Raw genomic sequence first — 27,842 nt, 5'->3', positions numbered from 1 at the left:
CAAGGAAGGCTGTGAAGCACTGGAATGCGTTACCTAGGGAGGTGGTGGAGTCTCCTTCCTTGGAGATTTTTAAGGCCTGGCTTGACAAAGCCCTGGCTGGGATGATTTAGCTGGGAATTGGTCCTGCTTTGAGCAGGGGGTTGGACTAGATACCTCTTGAGGTCCCTTCCAACCGTGATTATTCTGTGATTCTATGATCTTGCAGTGGAGGCACTGAGCTGGGACTCAGGAGATCTGGCTTCAGTCCCCCAGTGCACAGACTCTTTGTGGGACCTTGGGGAAAATATTGATGGTCTTAAATGAGGGCTGAGCACTCTTGAAAATCTGGATCTGAATCTCTGTGACTCCCATTTCCCAGCTGGAACATGGGGCTGATGAGACTTCCCTTGTCTATTTAGGGACAGAAATAGTCTCTTACTATATGTTTGTACAGCGCCTAGCACAGTGGAGCCCTGCTCTTGCTACTGCACACAATAGTAGGATGCACAGAGCTTTTCAGGTCTGGGTGCTTAAGAATTAAAATGTATTTGTATCATAATAAGTTGTCTAGAGGCCACATTTCTCCTCGCCCACCACCCTTATCCGAGCCGTTCTGGGGCATAGGGTGCTTTCCACTACGTAATTTTGTCTGCCTGCAGTTTACCCATCCAGCACAGGAAAAGGGAAGTCTGCGCTTCAGATTAAGGCAGGGGGAACTCCTGTAGCCCAACGTACCGTTCTGCTATGGAGTTCTATAAATATTTCAGTAAATCTGGGAACCACCCTGCTTGGCTGTAACCACACAGAGAATGGGAAGTCTTTTCCTGGCCTGCCAATGCCACAAATCACACGCCTTTGCCTTCTCAGCCATTGGAGCCCAATTACCCAAGACTACAGCTCTGTGTAACTAGAAGGCTTCCGCTAATAGCTCCTGTGTCTGATGAGTAAAGATTTCAGCCTACAGGTTTACAGAGAGCAGCTCTTACCTGCACAGGGATACTTAAAAACAAGTTTTTAGTCACTGGAGGTGAATGCTTAGTGTCACCACAAAGCAAATGACCTACATAAACCTCACTTAATCCCTGCGGGTTTAGATTACAAGCTTTTGGAGGAAGGACTGTCCATTAGGGTCTATTTACGCCTTTGTGCTGGGCAGGACCACCAAGGGGGGGACGGACGACAAAAGGGGCAAGTGCCCAGGGGCCTGGGCCCTTTTAAATTGCCGGGGCAGGCAGCAGGGCTCCTAGGTGCACGTGGGGTGGTACCGGCGGCGGTGAAGACAGCGGGCGGGCATGTGGAAGCCCTGGCCATGCCGGAAGAGCACGTCCAGCAGTTCTCTGGGCACCAATGACCCACTTGCTAATTTGTACTGTACTGAATGTTAGCAAAACACCCCCTTCTTTACACAGGTATGTTTGCTTTTAGATAAAGCAGCCTTGGACGTGTTTCATTTAAACATGGGGATTGGATTAGATTGTGAACTAGTTTAGAAAAGCATGTGCCATTGTAAGACGGTGTCAGTTCTCTCAGTCCTGTCACATCATACTGAATGATTGGGAGAAGCAGCATATTGGGAGACGTAGGGCCTGATTCTTCTCTTACTGATGTTGGAATAGAAAATGAGTAAATCCATCTAAGTCAATGGAGTTTCAGACGTGTAAAATCGATTCAGCACTGGTGAGGCCACACCTGGAGTATTGTGTCCGGTTTTGGTCCCCCAATTACAGAAGGGATGTGGACAAATTGGAGAGAGTCCAGCGGAGGGCAATGAAAATGATCAGGGGGCTGGGGCACATGACTTACGAGAAGAGGCTGAGGGAACGGGGTTATTTAGTCTGCAGAAGAGAAGAGTGAGGGGGGATTTGATAGCTGCTTTCAGCTACCTGAAAGGGGGTTCCAAAGAGGATGGATCTAGACTGTTATCAGTAGTGGCAGATGACAGAACAAGGAGCAATGGTCTCAAGTTGCAGTGGGGGAGGTCTAGGTTGGATATTAGGAAACACTATTTCACTAGGAGGGTGGTGAAGCACTGGAATGGGTTCCCTAGGGAGATGGTGGAATCTCCTTCCTTAGCGGTTTTTAAGGCCCGGCTTGACAAAACCCTGGCTGGGATGATTTAGTTGGGGTTGGTCCTGCTTTGAGCAGGGGGTTGGACTAGATACCTCCTGAGGTCCCTTCCATCCCTGATATTCTATGTTTCTAAGAGGACAATCGGACTCCTAATGTGGTAGCAAATGGAAGACTATCACTCTCCAAAATAGTGGAGACTTGGGCTGATGATCAGAGAGTCTCAAGAGTCTGCAAGACTTAATAAGAGTTCTAAGCATTTCTTTAGCTAATTCTTCTGGTTGGTGACCCCATCTCAGATCTAATATACATATTTTTGCTTTTGCTCGCTTTATTAAAATAATCCTGAAGAGCTAGCAAGCATGTGGGCGCGTGCACTCGCACAGGATGGAAGGGAAAGGAGGGCTAAAGACATTAAACAAGAGTAGAGATTTGCTGAATCAGCTCCAAAGTGCCCAACATTCGAGTGGTTCAGAGTTGCTGTCCTTTAACAGGCGCATCTATAAGTGCGATCGTATTGAAATGACGCATTCACCTTAGTTTTAGGCTGGCTCTCATGGCACTGAAGGCGAACTATGTCGGTCATCCTGCGTGTTTGCATCTCCCTGCTGAAAACGTTCACTGGATCCGTAGGTACTTTTCTTCCATGTGCCCTATCGCAACCCCCTTCCTGGCGTTCAACTCACTCAAACATCAATTCTTTTCTGGCATTTCCTTCCGATTGCACCAACGTGGTCAGTAGGCAATGTCGCTATAAATGAAACACACTGAGCCAGATTCTCCAGTCCACTAAGGCCACTTTGCTCTGTGTAAGTGGCATAAAGTGGCTTTAAAGCAACCAGATGTGGCCAGTGGAGAACCCTCTGCCAGAGGTGGCTCTGTTGTCTCCTGTAGAGACATCCCCCTTACACGGGTGAAAGGGCAGGAGGGGTGCATGTTACGGGAGTGGGGTGGGTGGACTAGGGAGCAGAGGTGGCATGGAAGAGCTTAGCTCTGTTACACTTACATTTACTCCGTTACATTTTCCACTGTAAATTAGATCAGCTCCTGTGCAGCTCTAACTTGTGCTAAGGCTAAGTGGCTGAGGATCAGAGAGCTGCACTAGATGCCTGAAACCCTCTTTCTCCACTTCATACAAGTGGAGCTCAGGAAGGGGGGAGAATCTGCCCCAATGGGCCCAATCCTGATCTCATTAATATCCGTGTCACTTAGGTGGAGTCACTCCTGATTTATATCAGTGACCGTGAGATCAGAATTAAATGTAGCTGCCTCCAGCAGCGCAAGGAACTTGTTTTATCAATAGACCACCAAAAACCTGTCAGAGTACCAGAAGCCCAGGCCCCCAAGGAGGATGTTCTGCCACCAGCCATTGAGAGTTTAACCCAGCAGCTGGCAGTGGGCCTGTGTGAAGGGACAGGCCCTCACCCTGGTATAGAAGAGGCTAACTACCTGCTCTGGGCCAGTTTCATGCTTTCTAGGGGGCCCGTTGACTGTTCTGCCCTGGGGCCCAGGATTGCTGTCGGCAGGCCTGGTGCTGGGCACTGATCTCAACTGGGGCTTCAAGTTGCTAGGGATAATGAATAATAAGTATATAGAGGAAGAAGGGTTTCCCCACTGATGAGTAGGTTGGAGTGCCTCGTCATTTCCATCAGGAAGGGAATGTGATATTGAGGTGTTTATAGCAGCAGATGGAGGACTAGATGTTTTGGTGAGAGAGGGAGAAAGCTGAGAAGGTCTGTGCAGTGGACGTAGATGGAGTGGGGCTTGTTACTAGTTGCTGAATCATAGACTATCAGGGTTGGAAGAGACCTCAGGAGGTCATCTAGTCCAACCCCCTGCTCAAAGCAGGACCAATTCCCAACTAAATCATCCCAGCCAGAGCTTTGTCAAGCCTGACCTTAAAAACCTCTAAGGAAGGAGATTCCACCACCTCCCTAGGGGTAACCCATTCCAGTGCTTCACCACCCTCCTAGTGAAAAAGTTTTTCCTAATATCCAACCTAAACCTCCCCCACTGCACCTTGAGACCATTACTCCTTGTTCTGTCATCTGCCACCACTGAGAACAGTCTAGCTCCATCCTCTTTGGAACCCCCTTTCAGGTAGTTGAAAGCAGCTATCAAATCCCCTCTCATTCTTCTCTTCTGCAGACTAAACAATCCCAGTTCCCTCAGCCTCTCCTCATAAATCATGTGCTCCAGCCCCCTAATCATTTTTCTTGCCCTCTGCTGGACTCTTTCCACTTTTTCCACATCCTTCTTGTAGTGTGGGGCCCAAAACTGGACACAGTACTCCAGGTGAGGCCTCACCAATGTTAAATAGAGGGGAATGATCATATCCCTCGATCTGCTGGCAATGCCTCTACTTATACAGCCCAAAATGCCGATAGCCTTCTTGGCAACAAGGGCACACTGTCGACTCATATCCAGCTTCTCATCCACTGTAACCCGTAGGTCCTTTTCTGCAGAACTGTTTTCTAGCCATTCGGTCCCTAGTCTGTAGCAGTGCATGGGATTCTTCCGTCCTAAGTGCAGGACTCTGCACTTGTCCTTGTTGAACCTCATCAGGTTTCTTTTGGCCCAAGCCTCTAATTTGTCTAGGTCCCTCTGTATCCTATCCCTACCCTCCAGTGTATCTACCACTCCTCCCAGTTTAGTGTCATCTGCAAACTTGCTGAGAGTGCAGTCCACACCATCCTCCAGATCATTAATGAGACTGTATAAAGTGAATTCTTCTGAAGCTTGAATTTCAGGCTGCAGACCCTAGGGAGAACATCAGAGAGGCTACTGTGACAGACTGCACCTCTGTATTCACACCCTGCACACAATCAGAATAACCTGTGAACAAACTATGCCTCGGGGGGTATCAATTGAAAACTCCTAATTTGCTGGTCATTGTTGTCTGGTAAAATATGCCTGGCACTGGCAACTTCGTATGTGAAATTATAAGATTCCGCAGTGTGATGTTATGAACACACGTTCCAAACCCCACGGCCCTGCCCAGGCAACAGTCCGGTCTGTCCTAAACAAAGGAAGGAATGTGTGCTTGCCTTAATTTGCATTTGAGCAGTAAATGTCCTCGTCAAGCAGAGAGGGCAAACAAAGGAAGTTTAAACAGGTGAAAAAAACCCATCAGGGAATATCCTTCCTCATAGACTTGTCTCCTGGGTCTGAGCTAGAAATGTTTTTCAAGAAGGGGACTGAAACTTTAGAAAGGAGGGAGAAACACCCAAGGCCCCTCTGTCTGTCTCTCTCCTCCTGCCCACATCATCCCCTGCACCTGAGAAGACAAAAGGAAACAGGTGTTAGACTCTGGGGGAGGGTTCTTTGCCGAAGAGTTTGGTCAGGAATTTGCTGGAGTATGTGGTGAGACACTTTGCTTTGCAACTAAGATAGCTTCTTAGGTAGATACTAGTGAGCACTTTATCTTTATTTTTCTTCTAACCATTTCTGACTTTTATGCCTCATTACTTGTACTCACATAAAATACCTGGCCTGTTCGTGCATCAAAGGATCTTTAGACTCTTCCGTGTCTTACTGTTTATCCATCAGATGGCCAATGCAGAAGGGAACAGCTTAACAACCTTCAGTCAAAGTCAACAGATGTTGGCTGTGAAATGTAGTGGCAGTCTAGATGATTGCATGGTCACTAACCCTAGCAAGCAAAGCGAATAAGAGAGAAATCAAACTTCATGCTTCAGGGCATAAGCTGGTAAAGACAAGAATCAGGAAGGAATTCTACCACTGTCCCTTCTGAAAACACTGTATCACAGTGCACAAGTGCCACGTGATTTAGGGATGGGTAAGGGAACTGGGGTAGCAGGAGGAGCCTAACGTTATTAGCAAGATGGCTGTTCATTATCTACCCTTCTCAGGCTTCTTGCATCTTCAGGGGTCTGATACAACTGCCTTTCAAGCCAATGGCTGGACTCTGACATCAGTTGGTGTTGGCTTAGGCTTTAGATGAACTCAGAATTATGTATGTGATCATTCATGTTGTCTGATTATTCATTATCTACAATCAATTTGCAGCACAGCCTCTGCAGTGGCCCAGCCTTGCATGGGAAATACCCTTTGTGCCTTGAAATGGGGAAGACTAGAAACGTTGTTTGACAGAGAAGCCACATAACAGAAGTTTTATGAAGTTTGAATATTCGATAACGAAGTCAGCATGGATGCAGTCACTGAGTTCCCAAAGGGGAGGGACAGACCATCTATATAAGGTAAATCTGTCACTATCCGAGATCAGAAGTCACCCTGAGCTACAGAGACTTTCCCAAGCCCAGAAAAGGTGAGTAGAGACCGATCACTGATATTTTAATCGTTATTGTGTCCAGTAGTTAAAACGTGCAAGAGGCTGCGTTGGAGATTGGGAAACATGTGAATCGTTATTGGCGCTGAATCAGATCCATCCCTGATGCGGCCCGGCTGAAGCTCAATGGGGATTACACCAGGAATTCATCTGATCTGATGTATCCAGCGTGTGGAAATGGACAAAAGTGCGGGATTAACAGTTTAGCATGGCTCCCATTCCAGTGAATGCACTTGCTGGGTGTGTACCCGGAGACTCCATCTGGGGCCCTTGGGATCCGCAGTGAGCATTACTACCAGGTTGTCGGGGGCACGTGACTACGCCACACATCTCCTCTGGGCTGAGGAGCAGAAGCACCAGGGCAGTGGTGAGTGAGCAGCTGGGGGAGCCTCTCCTGGCAGCTGGGCTCCGTGGGCAGAAGCCGGCTCCAGGGGGCAGCGCTGGCTGGTGCCGGGCTCCTTCGGGGGAGAGGCAAGGGCGTGTCACGGTGCAGCTCGGAACTGGGCCGCCCGCCCTGCTTGGGGAACGCTCAGCTGTGCAGAGGCAGGCTGGCTTGGGGAGCAGGGCAGGGAGGGCTGCCAGGCAGACAGACAGCACCCCAGCTCCCACAGCATGGAGAGCCAGGGGCCCGAGTGAGCCGGGCAGCTCCTACCAGCTTCCAATCCACCAGCTCCTGGCAGAAGGCAATGGTTTTCAGATCGTCGGGTGCACCCTCTCTTAGGGAGATTTGCCCCACAGTTCAAAAACCTCTGTGCTAAATGGAAGGCAGAAATCTGTGTGGGGGGGTGCATGCTGCCCCATTTTTATGGCCCCATGGCTTTGCACCCTGGGCAGCTGCCCTCCTTCCCTGGTTATGGCCCTGGTCCTGGCTGCAAACAACAGAGTGGGGAAGGTGCGAAAGTGAGGTATGAACATTGCCTTTGCCTGCTCAAAGGCAGAGCAGAAGAGAGAGATCTCGGGCAAGAAGTCTCCCTGATGAACCATTGTTCCTGAGCAGTAGGTCCTATCCCCTTGTTTGCAGGTAAGGGTTTTTGCACTGGAGCGAGCCATCTGGCACGGTGCCGCACTGTTCTTTAAGCAAAGCTGGGTACAAGGTACCAGGTCATCGTGGGATACCAGCTACTTCTCTCATAGAGTTTCAGGCCAGAAGAGAACTACCAGCTCCTCCAGTCTGACCTGTACAGCAGAGGCCACTAAACACCACCCAGCCTCTTCCACACCACACCCAGCAACCAGCACTAGACAAAAGTAAAACAGCTCTTAGGAGATTAAACTATTATGTGCCACAGGCAGATAGCAGGAGGGCCTGAGATGCACCAATGCCCGAGGCTCCTGCAGTGCAAGGAATTGATTTAGTGAGCGAGATCCAGGTGATAGTGACCCACACCTGCTCTTTCTTTTCAGTGCCCTCTGTCCCTTGCTTTCCTCTCCTGTCTCCATCTCCCACTGCTTTCCTGCCCTCCCTGTTCCTTTTCAATTTCTCCCGTTCGATCCACAAACCAATACAGTGCGGCTGGGGATCTTTTGTCTATAGAGGAGCTGACAACGCTTTTACACTGGCAGGGTCTGTTGTGAACATTTGCAGCCTGTGACCCTGACTGATCCTAGTCCTCAGGTCTGTGAAGTGTTTTGTGCCCCAGGATGAAACAAAAGCTGCATGCGGGAGAAAGGAAGAGAAACCATCTATGGTAAAAAGGCCCCCGCAGTAAATAGGATCCCTCACACTGAGAGCAGAAATGAACGTCCTTCCTCATGCCGCAAGTGAAGTCCCACTGGAGTCACTACTGCTCGTGTGCATGAAGTAGGGGAATTGTGTCACCATCCTAAAGGGGCATCAGTCTCTTTGCTCTGGTGTTGGCTTCCTACCAGCCAATACAACCAGGCACCGTGACCCGAAGGGGGAGAATATAGAAAGGCTGCACAATATTAGAATCACTGGATGAAATTCAGGCCTGTGCAGAGAGCCTACAAGATGTCCATGCACCACTTAAGACCAGAGAGGACTTCAGTGATGTATTAGCTTCCTGCAATGTGCCTACACTGCCACTAGGGCCAAGCCTCCCACCAGCACAGATAGACTCGCACTAGCAGGACTCAAGTTTGCCCTTAAAACTAGCAGTGTGAACGGTGAGGCTCTGGTGGCAACTTGGGCCAACTCCCCGAGCTCAGGGCCAGGTGGCTGGGTGGGCTTGAGCCCAAAATGCAACATCCGCACTGATATTGTTAGCAAGCTAGCACAAGCCTGTCTACCCTGGCTGGAAGGATCACTCCCAGCTGCAATGTAGGCATACCCCTGGGGTCCTGCTGAACACGGTTGGATTTCACCCATCCTGGTTTAGGCTGTGAAGCTAAATCTCCACTTCCCAGTATAATCTCTGCTCCCTGTGACCAGGGGTCTCGTGCTCCATTCATTCAAACAGTCAAAAACCCTTGCTTCTGCTCTCTTCTCAGCTGCTTTCGAGGCAATGACTTATCCAGGTTGCCCGTACCTGGATGTTAATATGTGTCATTGAATTCTTTGCCTGAATGGAAGATCAGGGTGTTTTGGGTTTCTTCTTCCAGGCCCTGCATGAAGATGAAGAATCTCTTAGTATTTGCTGTGCTATTTGCTTATGGTAAGTGCAATACATTCACTGATTTCACTTACAGGTTTAAATCTACTGATGTGAATAGCATTATAGCAGCATTAAACCGATGAATCAGACCCAGGCCCACTCATTCTCTAACTTTTTCCAATTAATTGGGGGGGGGGGAATACTGGCTTGGCCTGCGGGCTGAAAGCTTGCTACAAAACCTGCCTCCAAATTCTGCACATCTGGAGCTACTTCTCTTTCCCATTGCATCAGTACAGTGCCGTTAAAATCAATGGGGTGGCACCAGTGTAAATGCAGGGAGAATTTGACCCACAAGCTAAAATCCGTGGGTCTGGCTCCCATGTCAAGCAAGAGAACACACAACTGGGTCCATGGAGAAGATCCACAAGAGATCTACAAAGTCCGTAAATGGGGGTGTGGCCTCAGCCAATTGTGGGAGAAGTCAGTGCAAAAGTTCTAGGGCTCCCTACTATAAGTTACTACAGAAAATAGATCACAAGTTGGTGCTGCCATGAGCAGAATTAACTCTGTGTCAGCAAAAACTGCACGTCAGGAGGATGGCAGAGAAAGCGGAGTTGATCGATACATTTCAAATTTTGAAATTTGAAGCAAAATTAGGGACAATAGTACTGAAACTTCTGCATTATTATCACCCTAGTGTGTGTGGGGAGGGAGGGGGAGTTGTTTTAAAACCACCTATAGAGCTGGTTGGAATGATTTAAAAGCCTGAAGCATTCTGAAATTTGGAAAAATGCCAAAAGCCCAATTGTTTTAAAATAAAAGGGGAGGAAGTTTGATTTCCCCGCCCCCACTTCTTAAAAGCAGCTGTACTCTGGCCCTGCCAGTAGCTGCCTAACCACGCCGAGATCATCTGAGCATAGGGTGGGTGGGCTCCTCTGAAACGGAGGGAGGCCTGAGAAAGTTCACTGCACCTTCCCATGTACCACACCACCTCATTAATGGTACTGCCATGTGAGTAGCAGCGCTACCATCAGTATCTTCCCCAACACAAGATCTGTCCCTTCCATTGGTGTTTCTAGATGTGCCCCCTGCCCGCTAATACACTTTTTGCCTTCTAATGACTCAATGGCATGATATATAAGACCTTTTGCAGCTAGGATTTCCAGTACGGGCCTGAGGATCTGAATTGTTCCTGCAAGTCTCTTCTGCATATGTCCCATTCTTATTACAAAGTTGTTACCATGGAGCTCATGGATTTATGAGGAGAGGCTGAGGGAACTGGGATTGTTTAGTCTGCAGAAGAGAAGAATGGCGGGGGATTTGATAGCTGCTTTCAACTACCTGAAAGGGGGTTCCAAAGAGGATGGATCTAGACTGTTCTCAGTGGTACCAGACGACAGAACAAGGAGTAATGGTCTCAAGTTGCAGAGGCGGGGGTTTAGGTTAGGTTGGATATTAGGAAAAACTTTTTCACTAGGAGGGTGGTGAAGCACTGGAATGGGTTACCTAGGGAGGTGGTGGAATCTCCTTCCTTAGAGGTTTTTAAGGTCAGGCTTGACAAAGCGCTGGCTAGGATGATTTAGTTGTTGTTGATCCTGCTTTGAGCAGGGGGTTGGACTAGATGACCTCCTGAGTTCCCTTCCAACCCTGATATTCTATGATTCTATACCATCATACTCCTCCCAGGGCATAGGGATTTGCCTGCCTTTACAGGACTTGTGCAGGCAAATTGTGCAGTGCTAATCTCTGGGATGATCACGAATAGCTGTAAAGTAGAGAATGCAATTTGAGTTATAGTGTCAGGAGCCCACTGACCATCTTATTAGTCTTCAACCTAGACCCAAGCACGTGGGTTGCGGCAGCTCTGCCAATATAAACTTTCACACAACACTGAAACGGTTTGTGCAATACAGACCAGCGGATAGATCTGGTAAAGGACAGGAGAGGGGAAGGTAATTAGTAAGGGCTGCACCTGAGAGTGATGGAGGGAGCTGATATACGTGTTAATGACCGATATTAGAGAGATACATCCAGTCACGTAAAATCTCTCCCCATCAGCCCTTCTACCCACATAACTGTACCCCTCACGTATGTAATGAGATGAAAAGAGACACAGGGTTTGATTCCTCTCTTGCTTACAGCAGTTGTGGAATTCTATTGAAGACAATGGAGCTCCTCCACATTGACTCTGGTATAAGGAAGAGAAGGGTGTGTAATATGAATCTAAAAACAGTTTTAGATGTGAGGAGAATCAGGCCTGATGATGGGGTGACCGGAAAAATTGGGATGGGGTGGGGGGCAATAGGCACCTATATAAGACAAAGCCCCGAACGTTGGGACTGTCCTATAAAATCGGGACATCCGGTCACCCTACCTGATGAGCTCCCAAAGCAGCTTAATAAAGGCACAGGAATAAGTGTCATTTCTTTTTGGGAAGCCCTCCTCTCCCAGTGCTGGATACCCTTTGGCTGTTTTCCAGGCGCAGTTATGACACAGGGGAGTCTCTGGGAGCTTCAAAAGATGATTAAGCAAGTCACTGGGAAATGTGCCTTATGGAATTATTCCAACTACGGCTGCCACTGTGGATTGGGTGGCAAAGGGACGCCAACGGATGACACTGATCAGTAAGTTGCGGTCTTAAAAATCCTGACAGGAACGTCAGTTGGGATAACACTTGCAAAAGGGCCTAAAGGCCAGATTTTCAAAGGCATTTAGGTTCCTGCAGATGCGCACCTAGTGGGATTTTCAAAAGCGCCTCGGTGCCTAACTCCCATTGAAATCAATAGGATTTAAGCACATGAGTATCAAGTGGGATTTTCAGAAGTGCCTATCTGCTTCTTTAAAAAGAACAGGAGTACTCGTGGCACCTTAGGGCTGGTCCACACTAACCCCCCAGTTTGAATTAAGATACATGAATAACGTAGCTGAAGTCGAAGTACCTTAGTTTGAACTACAAGGTACTTACCGCGGGTCCACACGCGGCAGGCGGGCTCCCCCGTCGACTCCGCGTACGCCTCTCGCGGAGCAGGAGTACCGGCGTCGACGGCGAGCACTTCTGTGATCGATTTATCGCGTCTAGACAAGACGCGATAAATCGATCCCAGAAGATCGATTGCTAGCAATTATCAGCAGGAGGGAAAAAACACTTTTGTAGTGATAATCAAGATGGCCCATTTCATAGTTTGACAAGAAGGTGGGAGGATACTTAACATGGGGAAATAGAGTCAATGTGTGTAATGGCCCAGCTTCTTTAGGCACCTAAATACTTTAGAAAATCTGGCCCCCAGGGCCGAACTCACTTTTGAAAATAGAACGTGGGCTCCCGAGTCACTTCAGCACATCTGAAAATTTTACCCCAAGTCTGTATTTACCCAAGATGCTCTCCATCCAGTAAGGCCAATAGGCCAGGTACTCAGCTTGTGTAAACTGGCATGGCTCTCTCGAAGTCACTGGAAGGATGTCAGTCTACACCCAATGCATTTGCAAAAGGGAGGTGGATTTGAATTATTAAGGAGGCAGGATTCATAAAGAGAGGTTCTTCCACCAGCTCATCCAAGGAAGATAGCTGAATCTACCTGCCCGTATTTCCTAGAATGGGGTGCCCCTGTGTGTTGGAGTTAGGAGGAAGGCTACCACCAGGGCCGGCTCTAGGCACCAGCAAAACAAGCTGGTGCTTGGGGCGGCACATTTTTAGGGGCGGCATGGCCTGCACCAGAATGCCGCCCCTAAAAATGTGCCCCGGCCGCCCTAGCTCACCTCCGCTGCTGCTGCCATGGCGCGCGAAACAGCTGTTTCACGCGCCGCTGCTCCCCCTCCGTCCCAGGCTCTCAAACCTGGGAGGGAGGGGGAGACTCCGAGTGGCCGCGGCGCGGGTGCCGCTTTTCCCCCTCCCTCCCTCCTAGGCTTGAGAGCCTGGGGGGGAGGAGGCAGGGCTGGGGATTTGGGGAAGGGGTGGAGTTGAGGCGGGGGTGGGGTAATTAAAGAACGGGGGCGGCGGCCAAAATTGTTTTTGCTTTGGGCGGCAAAAATCCTAGAGCCGGCCCTGGCTACCACCTTCCTTTGGGCTTAAGTGCAAGAGCATTTTTTCCCTTCTGGGATCGAAGAATTAAGGAATCAGAACCATACCACTCCACTGGGTGTTTTAAGAGGAGCTTCTCATTGGTTTCAGATATTTCTGTTTAAGGATGAATGGCACAACAAAGCCCCTAAGAAATGTACCTCTGCAAAAGGCCTGTTAGATCACATACGCACGCTCTAAGGACCCATGCATAGCTGGTCCCTATTTTAAAGCTATTTGCACACCATCCAAGGTAGTTTTAAATATCTCAAGCAATGGGGCTCCCACCCTGGGTGGATTGAGGGAGAACGGAGCATGGGGCATCGTTTTCATCCCCCACCGTGGAATGAAGAATTAAGAAAAGGCCATGAGCGAAATCAGGCTACGACGGCCCCCTCTTCCCCCCCCCCCCCCCCCCGTTTCTGTGAAAGTTATTTTACATGCTGAGGTCAGAGTCCCTTGAGCTGACAACTGGCTGTTCCTACCAGGCCTACCTAACACAAGAGCATCTTGTGCTGGAGATTAGAGAAGAAGCTTGAAATCTACTCAGTGGCCTGTCTGAAGAACAATAAAAGCAAACTTGATATCTGTGCTTTCTCCTGGGTGCTCAGTTTAGTAACCCCCCCTCCCACCCCCTCCACTCAACCTGTCATGTATATAGATGGGAAACAAACTGAGAGCCTAAACCTGTTAATGTCAGCGGTATTACTCCTGATTTACACCAGTGTAAGACGAGAATCTGGCCCATCGTGTCAAAACATGTCTCTCTCTTTTACGTGCACTGGAAAAGTGTCAAAGGGGATTTTTTTTTGCTCGTGTTTTAAACCTACGTGTGCACGTGTCTTTGCTGAGTCCTTCCTTCTCCCAAGGTGCTGTTATTTGCATGACTGCTGCTATAAGAGGCTCAGGCATCATGGATGTTATGCCAAATTTACAACGTACAGCTACTTCTACCTGAGTGGAAGGATATACTGCGGTGAGTTGGCTCCTGGACAGAAAGATGGTGATTCGGTTTTGTTTCTTCCCCTAAATCAGCAAATTGTTTTGCTACTTGGCTTTTAAAATCTGTATCCCGAACCCAGTCTACTAGAGCTTTTGTTCTTATACGTAAGGAACAGGACAAGAGAACCACAGTCACTAGCTGGCTGAACCTCGGGATGCAGGCCCCAAATCAAGCAAACACTTAAACACATGTTTATGTGCTGTCCTGAATAGTGATTTTTTTTTCCCCCTGACCATAGGCTGCACTGATTACAAGGAGATGTCTTCTTGCTCAGAGCCTTTGCTCTCAGCTAGGAGTTCTCCAAACCAGTGGGCAGGGTTGGGAGTGAAAGCCCAACCAGCCCCCGAGCTCAGAATCCCAACAACATGCGTCTCAATCCACTAAACCGGTGGTCTCCAAACCTTTTTGATCGCGCACCCCTATCAGTGAAAAAATTTTGAGCACGCACCCCCCGCCGCGCCGCAGGGCTGGCTCTACCATTTTTGCCGCCCCAAGCACACAAAAAAAAAAGTCACTTGGACTCCCGCCCGAACTGCCGAAGCAAAAACCAAAAAAAAAAAGCCATCCGAACTGCCAAAGCGGCGCTGCTCCAGCAGCGCTCCTCCTGCCACGCACCCCCAAGGATCCCCTTGCGCACCCCCTGGGTTGCGTGCACCCCACTTTGGAGACCACTGTCCTAAACTAGGAAGCTGGATGCTGGGCTGAGGGCTACTCCCGAGGGACTTGTCTAACTGGGAAATTCCATTGCGTTAGAGCGCACCCCTGTGGGATCAAGGTAATTGACACGATGTTAAACCCGACAGTCCCTGTCTACAGTGAGTACTATGCCATGTTTAACGCTGCATCCGTTACCGTCCTGCCACAAGTTATAACATGATGGACTTTCACATTGTAGACCAGCTCCTAGGTGTCAGCATGTGCTCTCTTGGGGTATGACTACACTGCGATCACAGGGTGAGATTGTAGCTCATGTAGACATACCTGAGCTAGCAGTTATCTAGCTAGCTCCAGTAGTGATAACAGTGAAGTCACAGCAATGTGCGCTTCCGTGCAAGCTGCCCTGCAAGTAATTAGGGTTCTTGGGTTGGCCCATGCTGAAGTGACACTACCATGGTTTCACTTCAGGATCCCAACTAGCTAGATTAAAGCTATCTTTGGTATGTCACATCCTGGGATTACAGTGTAGACATACTCTTATGTGGCCCCATCACCGTCTCAGCAGCCAGCGTTGCCAGCCTCTCTTCTTCTCCCCAAGGCCCTCCTCTCAAACACGCATCCTGTTACTGTTTGTCAGCAGGCTTGGGGAGCTGGTGCAAAAGGGAGAGCTGCCAGTGTGACAGTGACCTTGTGCTCTGCTTGAAGAAACACTTAAGCAGCTACAAGACGGGTTATCGCTTCTATCGAAAGAGACGCTGTGGGGATAGGGCGCCCACGTGTTAAAAAGTTGCACAGATGCTTTACCTGCCATATCAACGTACTTTATATTTGCACAAGATAAAAGCAATGAAATGTGATTGTTTTATTATAATGTCTGTTTATTACATACACACATTTATAGATATACAATTTTGCATGGACTGTTTAATGTATTTTCATAACGTTTTTGCTTGGATCATTTTATAACTTTGATCCCATTTATATGTAGCAACATTTTTTGCTGTATTTTTTTAAAAAATTGAAATAAAAAAAACGTGTGTCTGAACTGGGATTGGTGAATGGAATGATTTCATGATTTTGTTACTGCTTTTGACAGGATAGAAATCTCAAGAACTGCTTGTGAATAGCCAACATGATCCACCTTAAACCATGTCATGAATCAGGGACTTAATGAGTCTGATTCTGCTCTGGTTTAATTATGTTATTAATTAGGAGTAACTTCCTGGCAGTTCGTGGAGATACACTGTGCCAAATTGTCCTCTGTTACACCAGAGCAAATCTGGAGTAAATGAGATGAAGTACTTTGCATTTACACACGTGTAAATGGTAGGAGAATTTATCCCACTGCAGTAAAAACAGTAAAATCAGGTCACTTCATTGGTTGCTTTCTTATTTACATGTATGTTCCCCTTTTGCAATGCTGGACAGTGTCATCCTAGTTGAAACTTCCAATCTCAGCTGTTCTGATGCCATGTGGTTTCATGCCTAGTTTCAATAGAATTCACAAACTTTTCCAGAGAGGCATATGTGCCCCACCATGCAGTTTTGTATTAGCCAGATCTTGAAAGATTTAGAGTATTTGGGTTAGGCGAGGTTGGAGGGGGGTGGAGAGGTTGCTTAGTATTAAAAAGCATGTGAGCTGGAAGGGTAGCATAACAACTCCCTTGAGGAGAGACTGGGTTTTCTGCCAGATCACTGGAAAAGAGGGGAATTCTCTCCCTAGTGCATAACTGTCCAGCCATCCAGAGTATTATGAAATTCAGCTGTGTGTGGTAACAGGCTTCCTGGGGAGCAGGAGATCAGGATAGAAAAGGTAAGTGGGTGACCAACGCAAGCCAGAAGCTACTCCAGCTGTGGAGATGTTCCCAAGCCCAGTGCAGGTGAGAATTACTGATCATCTTCACCGTCCTTATTCTTGCAATATTTTATCTAGCTCAACAGTTCTCAAACTTTAGCAACCTGAGGACCCCTGTTTTGATTTAAAATTTTTCAGGGACCCCCAAGTCCCCCCACTCAGCCCCAGTCCCCACCCCCACTCTACCCCTTCCCCCCAAGGCCCCACTCCTGCCCCACCTCTTTCTGCCCCTGCTCCACTCATTATGAAACCAGCAGGATTATTTGAAGATACTCCTGATTTCAATCAGGGAGTTGTGTTGACAACACTGTGAAGTATGGCTTTGATGAACTCCGGCTAGAAAAGCAGCTTCTGTTTGCTCTGTGCTTCACCGGAGAATTTGTGAAAGAAGAGATTCCCTTCTGAGAGATGTGATTTAACCAGAGCAGTGAAATGATACTGCTGGGAAGAGCTAAGGTGAGCTATTTAACACAGCATCATATAGAGATGTTCTGGAACGAAAAGACCCTCATGAAACACGGCAGAGGATGTGGAGAGATGCTTTGTTAAGACCAGAGAACGTCAAATGGATGTTACTGAACGGCAATAAAGCTGTTGGCCAAGAAACTTCACCCTGAGAAGGAACTTGGGGTTGGGCAAAGTTAATCAAAGAGGTTACAAGACCACAGAGCCATGTATGGCAAAACAAGGGGAGTTCGGGGCAGCTGTACATCAGTTGCCTAAACCCTTGAAATTTTGAAAGCAGAACTTAGACTTTTAAGTGTAAGAGTCTTGAGACATCTGTCAGCTCTGGTACTAAAACCACAGTAACCATGTGCAATTACAGCTGTGACATTGCCAGTGCAAGGCCCTGTTTTCTCTGGTTGGAAGGTGCAAAGGCAGCACCACCTCTACTCTGATTGGTCCCATTTTCAAAATACCAATGTTGACCAATCAAATTACAGTCCAGAGAGTATGTCCAAACATGGACCCCCCCCCCCATCAGAATGGAATAAATAAGCCTAATCATCAGTCTGCTTCCCCATAGCTAACAACTCTTGGAGAAGTACACTGGATCCGTAGGCTGGCTGCCGAGGACTCTCTGTACAGGTAACAAACTAAGACTTATCATAGATAAAAGGCAGAGTTAATAGTATTTTTAAGACAGCAGTGTTAGTAGAACAAGCCTTACAATACTACTGGCTGAGGTCCACTGGCCTGCAGTGTGAAGGAGGTCAGACTAGATAATCCTAGTGCTCCCTTCTTGTGTTAAAATCTGTGAATACTACCCACATTAAAACAGGCCACCAATGACCTGGAGAGTTCACCCACAGTGCCTCCATTTGACAAGTAACAAGGACTTTTATACGTACGTTTCTTTTCAGTCAAGTGGCCATTTGCCATATTCTAGGTTAAATGTGTGAGTTACAAAGTTTGTAAATAGCTTAGTTATATGGTGCCATGCAGGGGCGCTGGGACAATTTGTAGTGGGAGGGCTGAGAGCCATTGAACCAAACTGTAAACCCTGCATATGATGGAAACCACTTCATGCCACGGGGTGCGGCTGCACCCCTCATTCCAGCACCTCTGGCATGTCTTGATCCTGTTGAACTCAAGGAAAGTTTTGCCATTGATTTCAATGGGGCGAGAATCTGGGCCTTGGCCCATTATGTGTAGTTGTGTCACTAGCAAGCTTCATCCTAGATTTATTGTGATTTGATCTTTTTGTTATATTTTAACTCCCTGAGCCAAATCTTCAAATGGTGTCGATCAGCATTGCTCCATTGACGTCAGTGGAGTTGCACTGATCTACACCAGCTAAGGCTATGGCCCCCTGTATTAGATTCATTCATTTGAACTCTATAAAGGGCATGTGACCTCTATCATATGATCATTATATTTTACTCCCAGTGAGTACTGATTTCACTGCAAATTCATGAGAAACTCAGTATGGGTAACTGGCTAATTACAGTTGCTTAGTCCTTGGGTATTTTATACTTATCTATGTTTTCAAAGGGCCTCCATCCCTGTTAACAAGGGGTCTCGCACCCAGCAGTGGAACCATTGATAAAACCTGTGTAACCCTTCTGCCAGGGCCGGGTTCAATATCTAGGGGTTCCTCTTCAAGAATACAACACAGAACCGGCTCGAGCCCCCACCCAGTAACCTGGGACAATTACACACCATCCCTGGATGCCTCTGAGCGGCAATCCTTTCCCACTCGCAAGCACAGAGTCTGAGTGTAGAAAAGAAACTTTTAATGAAAGGAGGGAAGTCACCCGACATTAATTACGGAAAATGCCACAAGCAGGATTCATAATCCTAAAACTGTGAGTAGGACGCCCACCCCAGAGTGCATGGGGTAGAGTCTTCTGCCTCATGTTCTTGAGTTCTACAACCAAAAGTTCCTTTTCTGTGCCTCCCTCTGCTCCATCACCACACCCCACTCACAGAGGTTGTCCTTGGTCAGTGAGGACCCAGGGTTCAGAGGTGCAGCTGTGTGAGTTCATCTCCCACCTGGGGAAGAACGCACCTTGTTTGCTCTGCCATCTGAGCACCTGCTGTGGTTGGCCGCCCCGCCAGCCATGGTTCCTCTCCACTGGCCGCCCCACCAGCTGCTCGTTCCGCTCCCGCCGGTCCACGGCTCACCGCTCCCGCCGGTCCACGGCTCACCGTTGGACTGTCAGTTACCTTCTGCTGCCACCTACCTTTCTGCTGGTCAGTCTCTTACTGATTGTCAGCTCTTAGTGATTTTCAGCTTTTAACTGGCTGGGCAGAAACGCTGTCCCACCACAGGTGATGTCAGCTCTCATTTAAGTACTTAAAATAACAAAGTGCTATCTTTGAACAACAGTGGGGAGAAACAGGTTAAGCCAGACTGGGGACCCTTAGGGAGCATCCACACCTCCTGGCTGGGACATCTGTCCCCTTCCCTTTTACTTTCACAGGGGTCTGGCATTGGAGCCCCTGGCTTAACGAGGTCCTTTCAGCCAAGGGCGACCCCCTCATTTGGGACAGGTTCAGCACAGTTCTGCTCCCCTTTATTCATACAATAAAGACAACAACACTGATAACAGCATTTCACTACCCCGGCATTCAGTACTAAAGTGATTTGTAACCCAACACCAGCCACAGTTGATCACTTTGAGCAACACCGCTCTCCTGCTGGATATCTAAGCAGAGTAGGTGTGTTCTTGTAAATACAGTTTGCTCCTGATGTCTCTCCCGCTCCCAGCTGTCAGGGGAGAGTTCATTCAGCCCCTGCTTACACCTGCTTCTCTTTCTCTTGTTAACTGCAAGTCCCTTACTCCAGTAAAAGGCCCATTCAGCTCAGTGGGAGTTTGCCTGACAAAGCGTTCCAGCATTGGGCCATATGCCTCACAAAGCATTCCATTGGGCCGTACGGAGTAGTCTGTTTTCTAAAGCCTGCTAGAAAACCCCTTGAATAGACGATCAGGGTGGATTTGTTTTTTCTTCCAGGTCCTGACTAGAGGAAGATGAGGCTTCTCTGGGCATTGGCTGTGCTGTTTTCCTGCAGTAAGTGCAGTAATTTGGCAAACCCTCTAATGTGCTAATTATCCTGGGCCTGATTCTGATCTCGTTGACATTGGAGTCGATTCTGTATAACTCCATTGAGTCAGTGCAGTTGTCCCGGTATGGAACTAGTGTGAGAGTAGAACCTGCGGGTCAGATTCTGTGGTGCCCTGCATTGCTGGTGCAGCCAGCTAGGTGAGGATTACCACATAATTAGAGACTCCTCCGGCGTCATAGAGCTAGTGTTGCAGATCCAGTGGCATATCCCTGCCAGGTGCTCGTATAGGGGGCATAGCCCAAGGGAGGGGGGCATGCTTCCAGCCTCCATTACAGACCCTTGTTAGAACAGCCTGGGGGACCATCCTTGTTTGCAGCCAGCCTAGGACTGGGTGGGGTATGAAGGTGTCTACATCTTCTTTTGCATGCACACCCCCCTCCAGCTCCATGCTACGCTCTCCTCAGCTGCTGTTTAGGGTTGGGGTGTGGTGTTTTGGGGATCCCCCACACCAGTAAGAGGTTCTGTCACCACCTGCCTTGTAACTTGGGTGCCTGAATGCCTTGCATGTCCCACGCAGATTTCTTTGCTTCCCTGCAGAAAAATGACTTTCTGAGGGGGAAGCAAAGGGAAGCTACAAGAGTGGTCATGTGACCCTCCCCAGCAGTGTATTTTGGGTGCCCCTTGCAGCCGGCAGAGAGGTAAATCACTGTGGGGTAGGGGGAGGGACTGGGGAAGACCTGGCTGGTGGCTCCTACCTTGCGCTGGGATCAGCTGCTAGACCCGGCTCAACTGGGGAAGACAGTACTTCCTCTTCTCCTGTAAGGCATCCGGGCCATGTCAGACCCACCCCCAGATTTCTCCCCTGACTGTAGGAAGCTCTGCAACACCCCCCCCCCCTGCACTTCCTGCACCCATCGCTCCTCAGCTGCAGGGGGAGGGATCACTGTACAGGGAGCTGCTCCCCCATCCGCCCAACCCCCATGCATTCAAACCCCCTCATACTCAGACCTTCCCACCAAGCCTGACCCCCACCCACACCCAGAACCCCTTGATGACCCCCCCACTCCCCCTGCACCTGGACCACCCCAACAAGCCACCTGAATCCCCACCCTACTGAGCCCCAATCATCTGCACCTGGATCCCCATCCCACTGAGCCCCATTCCCACAGACCCACCTTACGAGCTTGATCCCCCCACACCCAGATCCCCCCTTGCTGAGCCCCAAACACCTTCACCTGGACCCCACTGCAGAGTCCCATTACTGTTGCACTTAGAACCCCCCAACAAGTCCCTGTGCATCCAGATCCCCCCCCTCCCAGATCCCCCACGGAGTCACCTGCACCCAGATTGCCCCACACAGAGCCCTCTCAACCCACACCTAGATTCCCCCACACCGAGTCCCTCCGCACTTGGATCCTGCCTTGCCGAGCCTGCCTGCCCACACCTGGTGCACCTGGCATGGAGGGCAGGGCCCTGGGGTGTTTCTGGGGCAGGTCCGGTCCTTGTGCTGTGTCAGGGTTGGGTGCTGAGTCCATGTCCTGGGGCAGGGAGCTGCGCAGTGATCTCCCACCTCTGTGCAGCCAGTGCCCTGTGCTCTCCACTGCCATGCTGGAGCCTCCACATTTATTTGACAAATAAAATTTTGCAGAATTTTAAAATATGGTGCGCAGAATTATTAATTTTTTGGTGCAGAATGCCCTCAGGAGTAATTACAAGCTTTCATAAAAGACCGTATTTGATGCATTTCTATACACAATAAGGTATACCACCAGTTGATTTGGGGGCCTTGTTCTCCCCTTGAGGTGTCTGGACCCTGATTGTCACATGGGGGTAACCCGTTTCTTACCATGACACCGGCTCTGTAGCCAACATGTCACTGCCAGGACTGCTTGGGAGCACAGGGTCATTCCCACCCAGAGTCAATGACTGTGATAGGAATGAGCCCCAATACAAATATCTCTGGGGAAATGTCAACACAAAAGGTTAAACCTTCTAATGCCCACACTGGGCCAGATTCATCCTTCGTGTAATTCCATTGACTGGTATCTCACCACACGGAAATTCAATGCTATTTCCTATAGGAAATGTCGCCTTCCCTAATGTGTAAGGTGGCCTGTGACAGGTATGACAAAATCCTGGACAGACTTCACTGAATGAAGTTTAAGTATCTTAGGAGCTCACTGTGTAAAAAACGAACTGTTCGTGTACTGTTAGGGGAGTGTATGTAACTTCTTTCAAGGGGAAGACAGGACCCAGGCAAACAATGGGAACTGTTAGCTTCAAAGGACTGTTTGAAACAATGGACAAAGACAAGAATGAACTTTTAAGTATGTTTCCCAGGAAATCTCTAGGAGGAGGGTGATGCAACAACTCTAGGTATACGAAAACTCAGCCTTTTGAAGCTTTGCAAGAGGGGACTTTTTTGGCTACTGGTCACTGGCTACATGAGGATAGATCAAAGACCCCAAAAACGGTATAAAGAAGTAACTCATTGACACAGGAGTGGGTCAGTTCGGAGCTGAGGCTATGATGAACCAGTGACCACAGGGGAAAAAAACTTGTGTGGGGTTCAAAGGATGAATCGCCAGCCAGAGCCTTTGGGATGGGGGGAGGGAGGGTGATCTCCAGTAAGCTGATCAGCATGCGTGTAGGTTCTTTTATTGTTTTTTAATATGTTTTCTCTGTAATGATTTGTACCTTAAGGACTAAATGTGATTGCTTAGAAAGCTCGGTGTGATAACTTACAACTGTGGGCAATTACAGTGTTCCTAGTCTCTGATGAGAAAGCGAAGGACGGGTGCTGGCCGTTTGGCTGTCTGCCTTGCTGTGGGATAGCGCCGTCTAAGCCGCCTGGAAATACCTTAGTCAGGATGGAGAGAGACACGTCTCTGCCCAAGAGACTGCGTGCCCTTGCTGGACCACAGAGGGGGAATACAGGTGCAGAGGCCCTGAACTGTGATGTGACCCTCTGCTGTTATTTTGCAGGTGAATTCATGGTGCATGGGAGTCTCTTGGAGTTTCGCAAGATGATCAAACAAGCAACTGGGAAAAGTGCTCTACCGAATTATACCTTCTATGGATGCCACTCCGGTGTGGGAGGCAAAGGAATGCCTAAGGATGCAACTGATTGGTACAGTAGTTACTGATTACAGCAGTATTCTAAAAACGCAGGCACCACTGGTGAATTACGGTTCTATAATCCTTGCTCTAGATGTCAAATAACTTGAGCTTGATGAGTTTTCAGCTGCATCCCAATAGGTAGGGCCTTACCAAATTCACGGCTGTGAAAAACACATCCTGGACCATGAAATCTGGTCTTGTGGGCTTTTACCCTGCCCTATACAGATTTCACAGGGGAGACCAGCACTATTCAGATTGGGGGTCCTGACCCAAAAGTGGGTTGCAGGGCAGTCACAAGGTTATTTTAGGGGGGTTGTGGTAAATAATAAAAAAAAAATGGGGATATACCTATCTCATAGAACTGAAAGGTCATTGAGTCCAGCCCCCTGCCTTCACTAGCAGGACCAAGTATTGATTTTGCCCCAGCTCCCTAAGTGGCCCTCTCAAGGATTGAACTCACAACTCTGGGTTTAGCAGGCCAATGCTCAAACCACTGAGCTATCCCTGTGAAGGCAGAGCTGCTGCCAGCAGCAGCGCAGAAGTAAGGGTGGCAATGCCATACCATGCTGCCCTTCTGTGCTGCTGGTAGCAGTGGCTCTGCCTTCACAGCTGGTCTCCCAGCAGCCGCCGCTCTCCAGCTGCCCAGCTCTGAAGGCAGCACCGCCACCAGCAGCAGCGCAGAGTAAGGGTAGCAGTACCACAACCCTCCCTACAATAACCTTGTGACACCCCCCTTCCCCAACTCCTTTTTGGGTCAGGATCCCTACAATTACAACACCGTGACATTTCAGATTCAAATAGCTGAAATCATGAAATTTACCATTTTTAAAATCCTATGACTGTGAAATTGACCAAAATGGATGTGAATTTGGAGGGCCCCACCCATTGGCTTTGCAGAGTGAAACACGGGTACAGGAAACAGAAAGCAATAGCAGAAGGAGAAAGGGGAAAAGGTTTAAGCCAGAGAGAAAAGATGGGATCGAATTCATCCTTATTGTAACTCCACTGAAGTCAATTGAGTTACTTTACAGATGCATGTAGCCTGATACGTGCTCACATGAGTTTGGAAAGAAGTCTGAGGTCCAGATCCCCAGTTGAGATAAATGAAAGTAATTCCTTGGAGCTACACTGATCTATAGGAGCTACGGACCAGGCTCTGAGAAAGGAAGAACTGCAAAGGGACACAACGTCTGTTCCAGATGCCAGGAGATGCAGAAGAGAAGGCTCTCACACCAAGACCAGACAGAATGTGTGGAAAAACAGAAAGAAGGCCAGTTGAGGGAGCAAAGAAAGTACAGTAATAAGAAAAGCAAAGAACCCTGATATCAGAAAGAGCAAGTCCATGGAAGGTTTAGATTGAGAGGAGAATAAAATCCATTGAAGTCAGTGAGACTATTTGTATGAGGACGTTTTGCTAACTGCTTGATTCTTCTTAGCCGTGAAGCTGCAGGATCTGCTTGTTTTATGTAACTTAGAAACCGATGGAGGGGAGGGGTGCTTGGGGAGCGGGTTGTTTTGTTTTACACAGCATAGAATGTGGAACCGGCTTCAACCCGATTCTCCCTACAGGTGTTGCCTGCATCACGACTGCTGTTACTCACAGTTGATGGCTCAAAAATGTCATGTCAAAACTGAGAGATACCATTACACTTACAGGAGAGGAGTCATAACGTGCGGTGAGTAGCCAGGCCCATCGAAAGATAGGCACTTCCTTTGTCTCTGCTCATTGCTTTGCTGTGCCACTTTCTTAAAATCTGTGGGGTCAGAACCTCAGCTGGAGAGCCTTGAGCCTAGGCCAACTTCCCCCAGCTGGGCATCGGACACACAGTCCGACTCCAGACAGCCAAAGGTAAATAAGTTTGAGTAGCAGCCGTGTTAGTCTGTATCCGCAAAAAGAACAGAAGTACTTGTGGCACCGTAGAGACTAACACATTTATTTGAGCATAAGCTTTCGTGGGCTACAGCCCACTTCTTCGGATGCATAGAATGGAACATATAATAAGAAGAGATATATATATATATACACACACAGAGAACATGAAAAGGTGGGAGTTGCCCTACCAACTCTAAGAGGCTAATTAATTAAGATGAGCTATTATCAGCAGGAGAAAAAAAAACTTTTGTAGTGATAATGACAAGAAGGTGACAAAAACAGACTCCAAAGAGAAACTGCTCAACTTGAATTAATATGCAAACTAGATACCATCAATTTAGGCTTGAATAGAGACTGGGAATGACTGAGCCATTACACACATTGAATCTATTTCCCCATGTTAAGTATCCTCACACCTTCTTGTCATTATCACTACAAACGTTTTTTTTCTCCTGCTGATAATTGCTCATCTTAATTAATTAGCCTCTTAGAGTTGGTAGGGCAACTCCCACCTTTTCATGTTCTCTGTGTGTGTATATATATATCTTCTTATTATATGTTCCACTCTATTCATCCGAAGAAGTGGGCTGTAGCCCACGAAAGCTTATGCTCAAATAAATGTGTTAGTCTCTAAGGTGCTACAAGTACCCCTGTTCTTTTTAAAGGTAAATAAGAGGAAAATAAAATGGAAGTGATAGAAGTCATCTATACTGGGATTTCAGACCAGCAGAGAGAAAGAGAGAGACACACATTCATCTTGATGGTGTATGCAACCCCCTTTATCTGCATTCTGCAAACATCTGCCCGTGCTGAAGTGTTGTTCACACGGTTGTCTGCCGAAAAGGAAAGTGCCACAATTACTCATGTGAGCATGCACGGGTGCCAGGATTTTGCACAAACATTCACAATGGAAGTGTTCACAAGCCATCTTGAGAGCTTTCTGTAGCTTTGGGACTCTCCCAGTCAGGGAGCAGAAACAACACCAGGTGATTTCGATGGCCAGTGAGAATAGAGAATTAGGAACAGTGACAACAAGCACCAAAAGTTACACCAAATAGTTCGGTGGTAGCAGCCCCTGGGTTGGAATATGTTTTGAAGGAACAACTTGTCAGCTACTCTGGAACCATGAACCTCTAAAGCAGAAATGGTGCTTGTGGAGGAAAGGGGGTGAGGTGGAGATGGGATTTTCAAAAGCACTCAGCGTTGGCCTACAACTCTGCCTTCACTGAAGCCAATGGGAGCTTTGCCATTGGTCTGGATGGGAGCAGAATTAGCCCGATGCTAAACACTTTGGGAAATAACGAATCAGTGGCTGCCTGCAAATAATTCACCCAGCTCCTGGAGTTGGCGCCCCACTCCCTAAGCAATGTGCATCTTCCCTGGTCTTCCCAGGTCCAGACAGCTGGTGTAAAAGGAGCATCTGCGAGTGTGACAAGGCCGCTGCGTTGTGCATGAAGCGCAACTTACAGAGCTACAACAAGAAGTATCGCTTCTACTCCAACATAAAGTGCACAGGGAGAAAGCCAAAGTGTTAAGGAAAGGCTCCTTGCGATGCTCATTAAGCCATCCCCTATTCTCATGCATTCAGCATTTCCACACTGTTAAGCAATCAAGTGCTTGACCTGGGATTGGGAATTGCTTCCTATCCAGTGGTTCTTGGCTGCTGTCTCCCTAGGCTACTGTCAGGCAGAATCCAAGGAACTGCTCTTAAATAAGAGACCTGATCTGCCTTAACTGCATCACGATACACAGGATCAGAAGAGAAATTATTTCGAGGGAGAAAGCAACACGTGTCACGTTTTTGATTAAAAAATACTAGGGAGGACTGGCACGTGTCCTCTGCCATGGTTAAGTTATGATGGGAGCCAGGGGGAGTCTCTCCATTCTTTTCAATAGTCTTTGGATTGGGCCTACGTGCATAAATGAACATAGAGAAATGTCAATGTCCTTTGCTCTTGCTTCAGTGCAGATTCGCTTTCTGCTGCTTCTGAATAAAACGGAAGAGTATAACCATGTTCTTCTCTGCGTTGTGACTCAGAGGCATTCGACCGAACCAAACCAGTCACCCTTCGGCGTGAGTGAGAAAGCTGGAAACAGCTACCCCTCTAGTGTCATTGCCAGTTAAAATATCTGTGAGGCCCCGACGGTTCTGAGCCACAACGTTTAGATCTTGATTCAAATTTCACTCCCAAAATTCGTGATCCAGGGGTTTGGTTCAGTCCACTTTAGGTAATAGGGCTCACTGTAGAGTTCTGATTCAGATCCCACATCTGGGGTGGATCCGATCTAGGTCTTTGGTTTAGGCCCATTTCTAACACTTCTCTTTGTTTAGGGTGAAAAAAATCCCACCCATCCACAGCTTCTGGCTAAGGCCCAGAAACTGCAAGTCAATATGCACTGAGCTCCCTGCTGCCAGCTGGGCTTAGCTTAGCTACGTCTCTGGGCCCAGCACTGTAGTATCTGAGCTCCTCATCATCTTTAATGGATTCATCCTCACGATCCCCCTTGTGAGCTTAAAGCCACTATTCCTATTTTACAGATGAGAAACAGACACAGAGAGCCTAAGGCCCCAATCCACACAGGTATTTGGGTGCCTAACCCCCCTAGGCATCCGGGCACCTATCTTCCATCTAAGCCTCAAAGCCATTCATACATGGAAAACAGGCATTCCTCCAGCTAAGTTGCATGCAGGGCCCAATCCAATAGGCATGCTCAGAGGCCACCTACCAGCGTGAGGCCCACCCAAAATCTGGTTGCAGAAGGAGGTGGTGGTGTCTGTCTCCAGTGGTTAATGCACTTACCTGGGATGGGGCAGACCCAGGTTCAATTTCTCTCCCTCTCCGCCAGCAGGGGAGA

At 48.2% G+C, this 27,842-nt stretch overlaps 3 protein-coding genes across 3 annotated transcripts in view; 2 read left to right on the top strand and 1 right to left on the bottom strand.

The window, feature by feature from the left end:
- Nucleotides 1-27,842, bottom strand: part of LOC128826026 (group IIF secretory phospholipase A2-like) — a 218,685-nt gene that overhangs the window by 15,531 nt on the left and 175,312 nt on the right. The gene's annotated exons all lie outside the window — the stretch shown is intronic.
- LOC128826027 (basic phospholipase A2 Ts-G6D49-like) lies at nucleotides 7,666-15,599 on the top strand. Its single transcript, XM_054009032.1, has 4 exons — nucleotides 7,666-8,970; nucleotides 11,390-11,534; nucleotides 13,837-13,943; nucleotides 15,268-15,599. The coding sequence occupies exons 1-4, from the start codon at nucleotides 8,925-8,927 to the stop codon at nucleotides 15,408-15,410; spliced, it is 441 nt and encodes a 146-aa protein (XP_053865007.1). The 5' UTR covers nucleotides 7,666-8,924; the 3' UTR covers nucleotides 15,411-15,599.
- Nucleotides 19,959-26,888, top strand: LOC128826030 (basic phospholipase A2 sphenotoxin subunit B-like). The gene is made up of 4 exons (XM_054009036.1): nucleotides 19,959-19,998; nucleotides 22,979-23,123; nucleotides 24,683-24,789; nucleotides 26,379-26,888. Exons 1-4 carry the CDS (start codon nucleotides 19,959-19,961, stop codon nucleotides 26,519-26,521), a joined length of 435 nt encoding a protein of 144 aa, XP_053865011.1. The 3' UTR covers nucleotides 26,522-26,888.

The sequence above is a fragment of the Malaclemys terrapin genome, chromosome 19 (genome assembly GCF_027887155.1).
Source record: "Malaclemys terrapin pileata isolate rMalTer1 chromosome 19, rMalTer1.hap1, whole genome shotgun sequence".
Classification (NCBI taxonomy): domain Eukaryota; kingdom Metazoa; phylum Chordata; order Testudines; family Emydidae; genus Malaclemys; species Malaclemys terrapin.
This window is presented reverse-complemented; position numbering and strand designations above follow the sequence as displayed.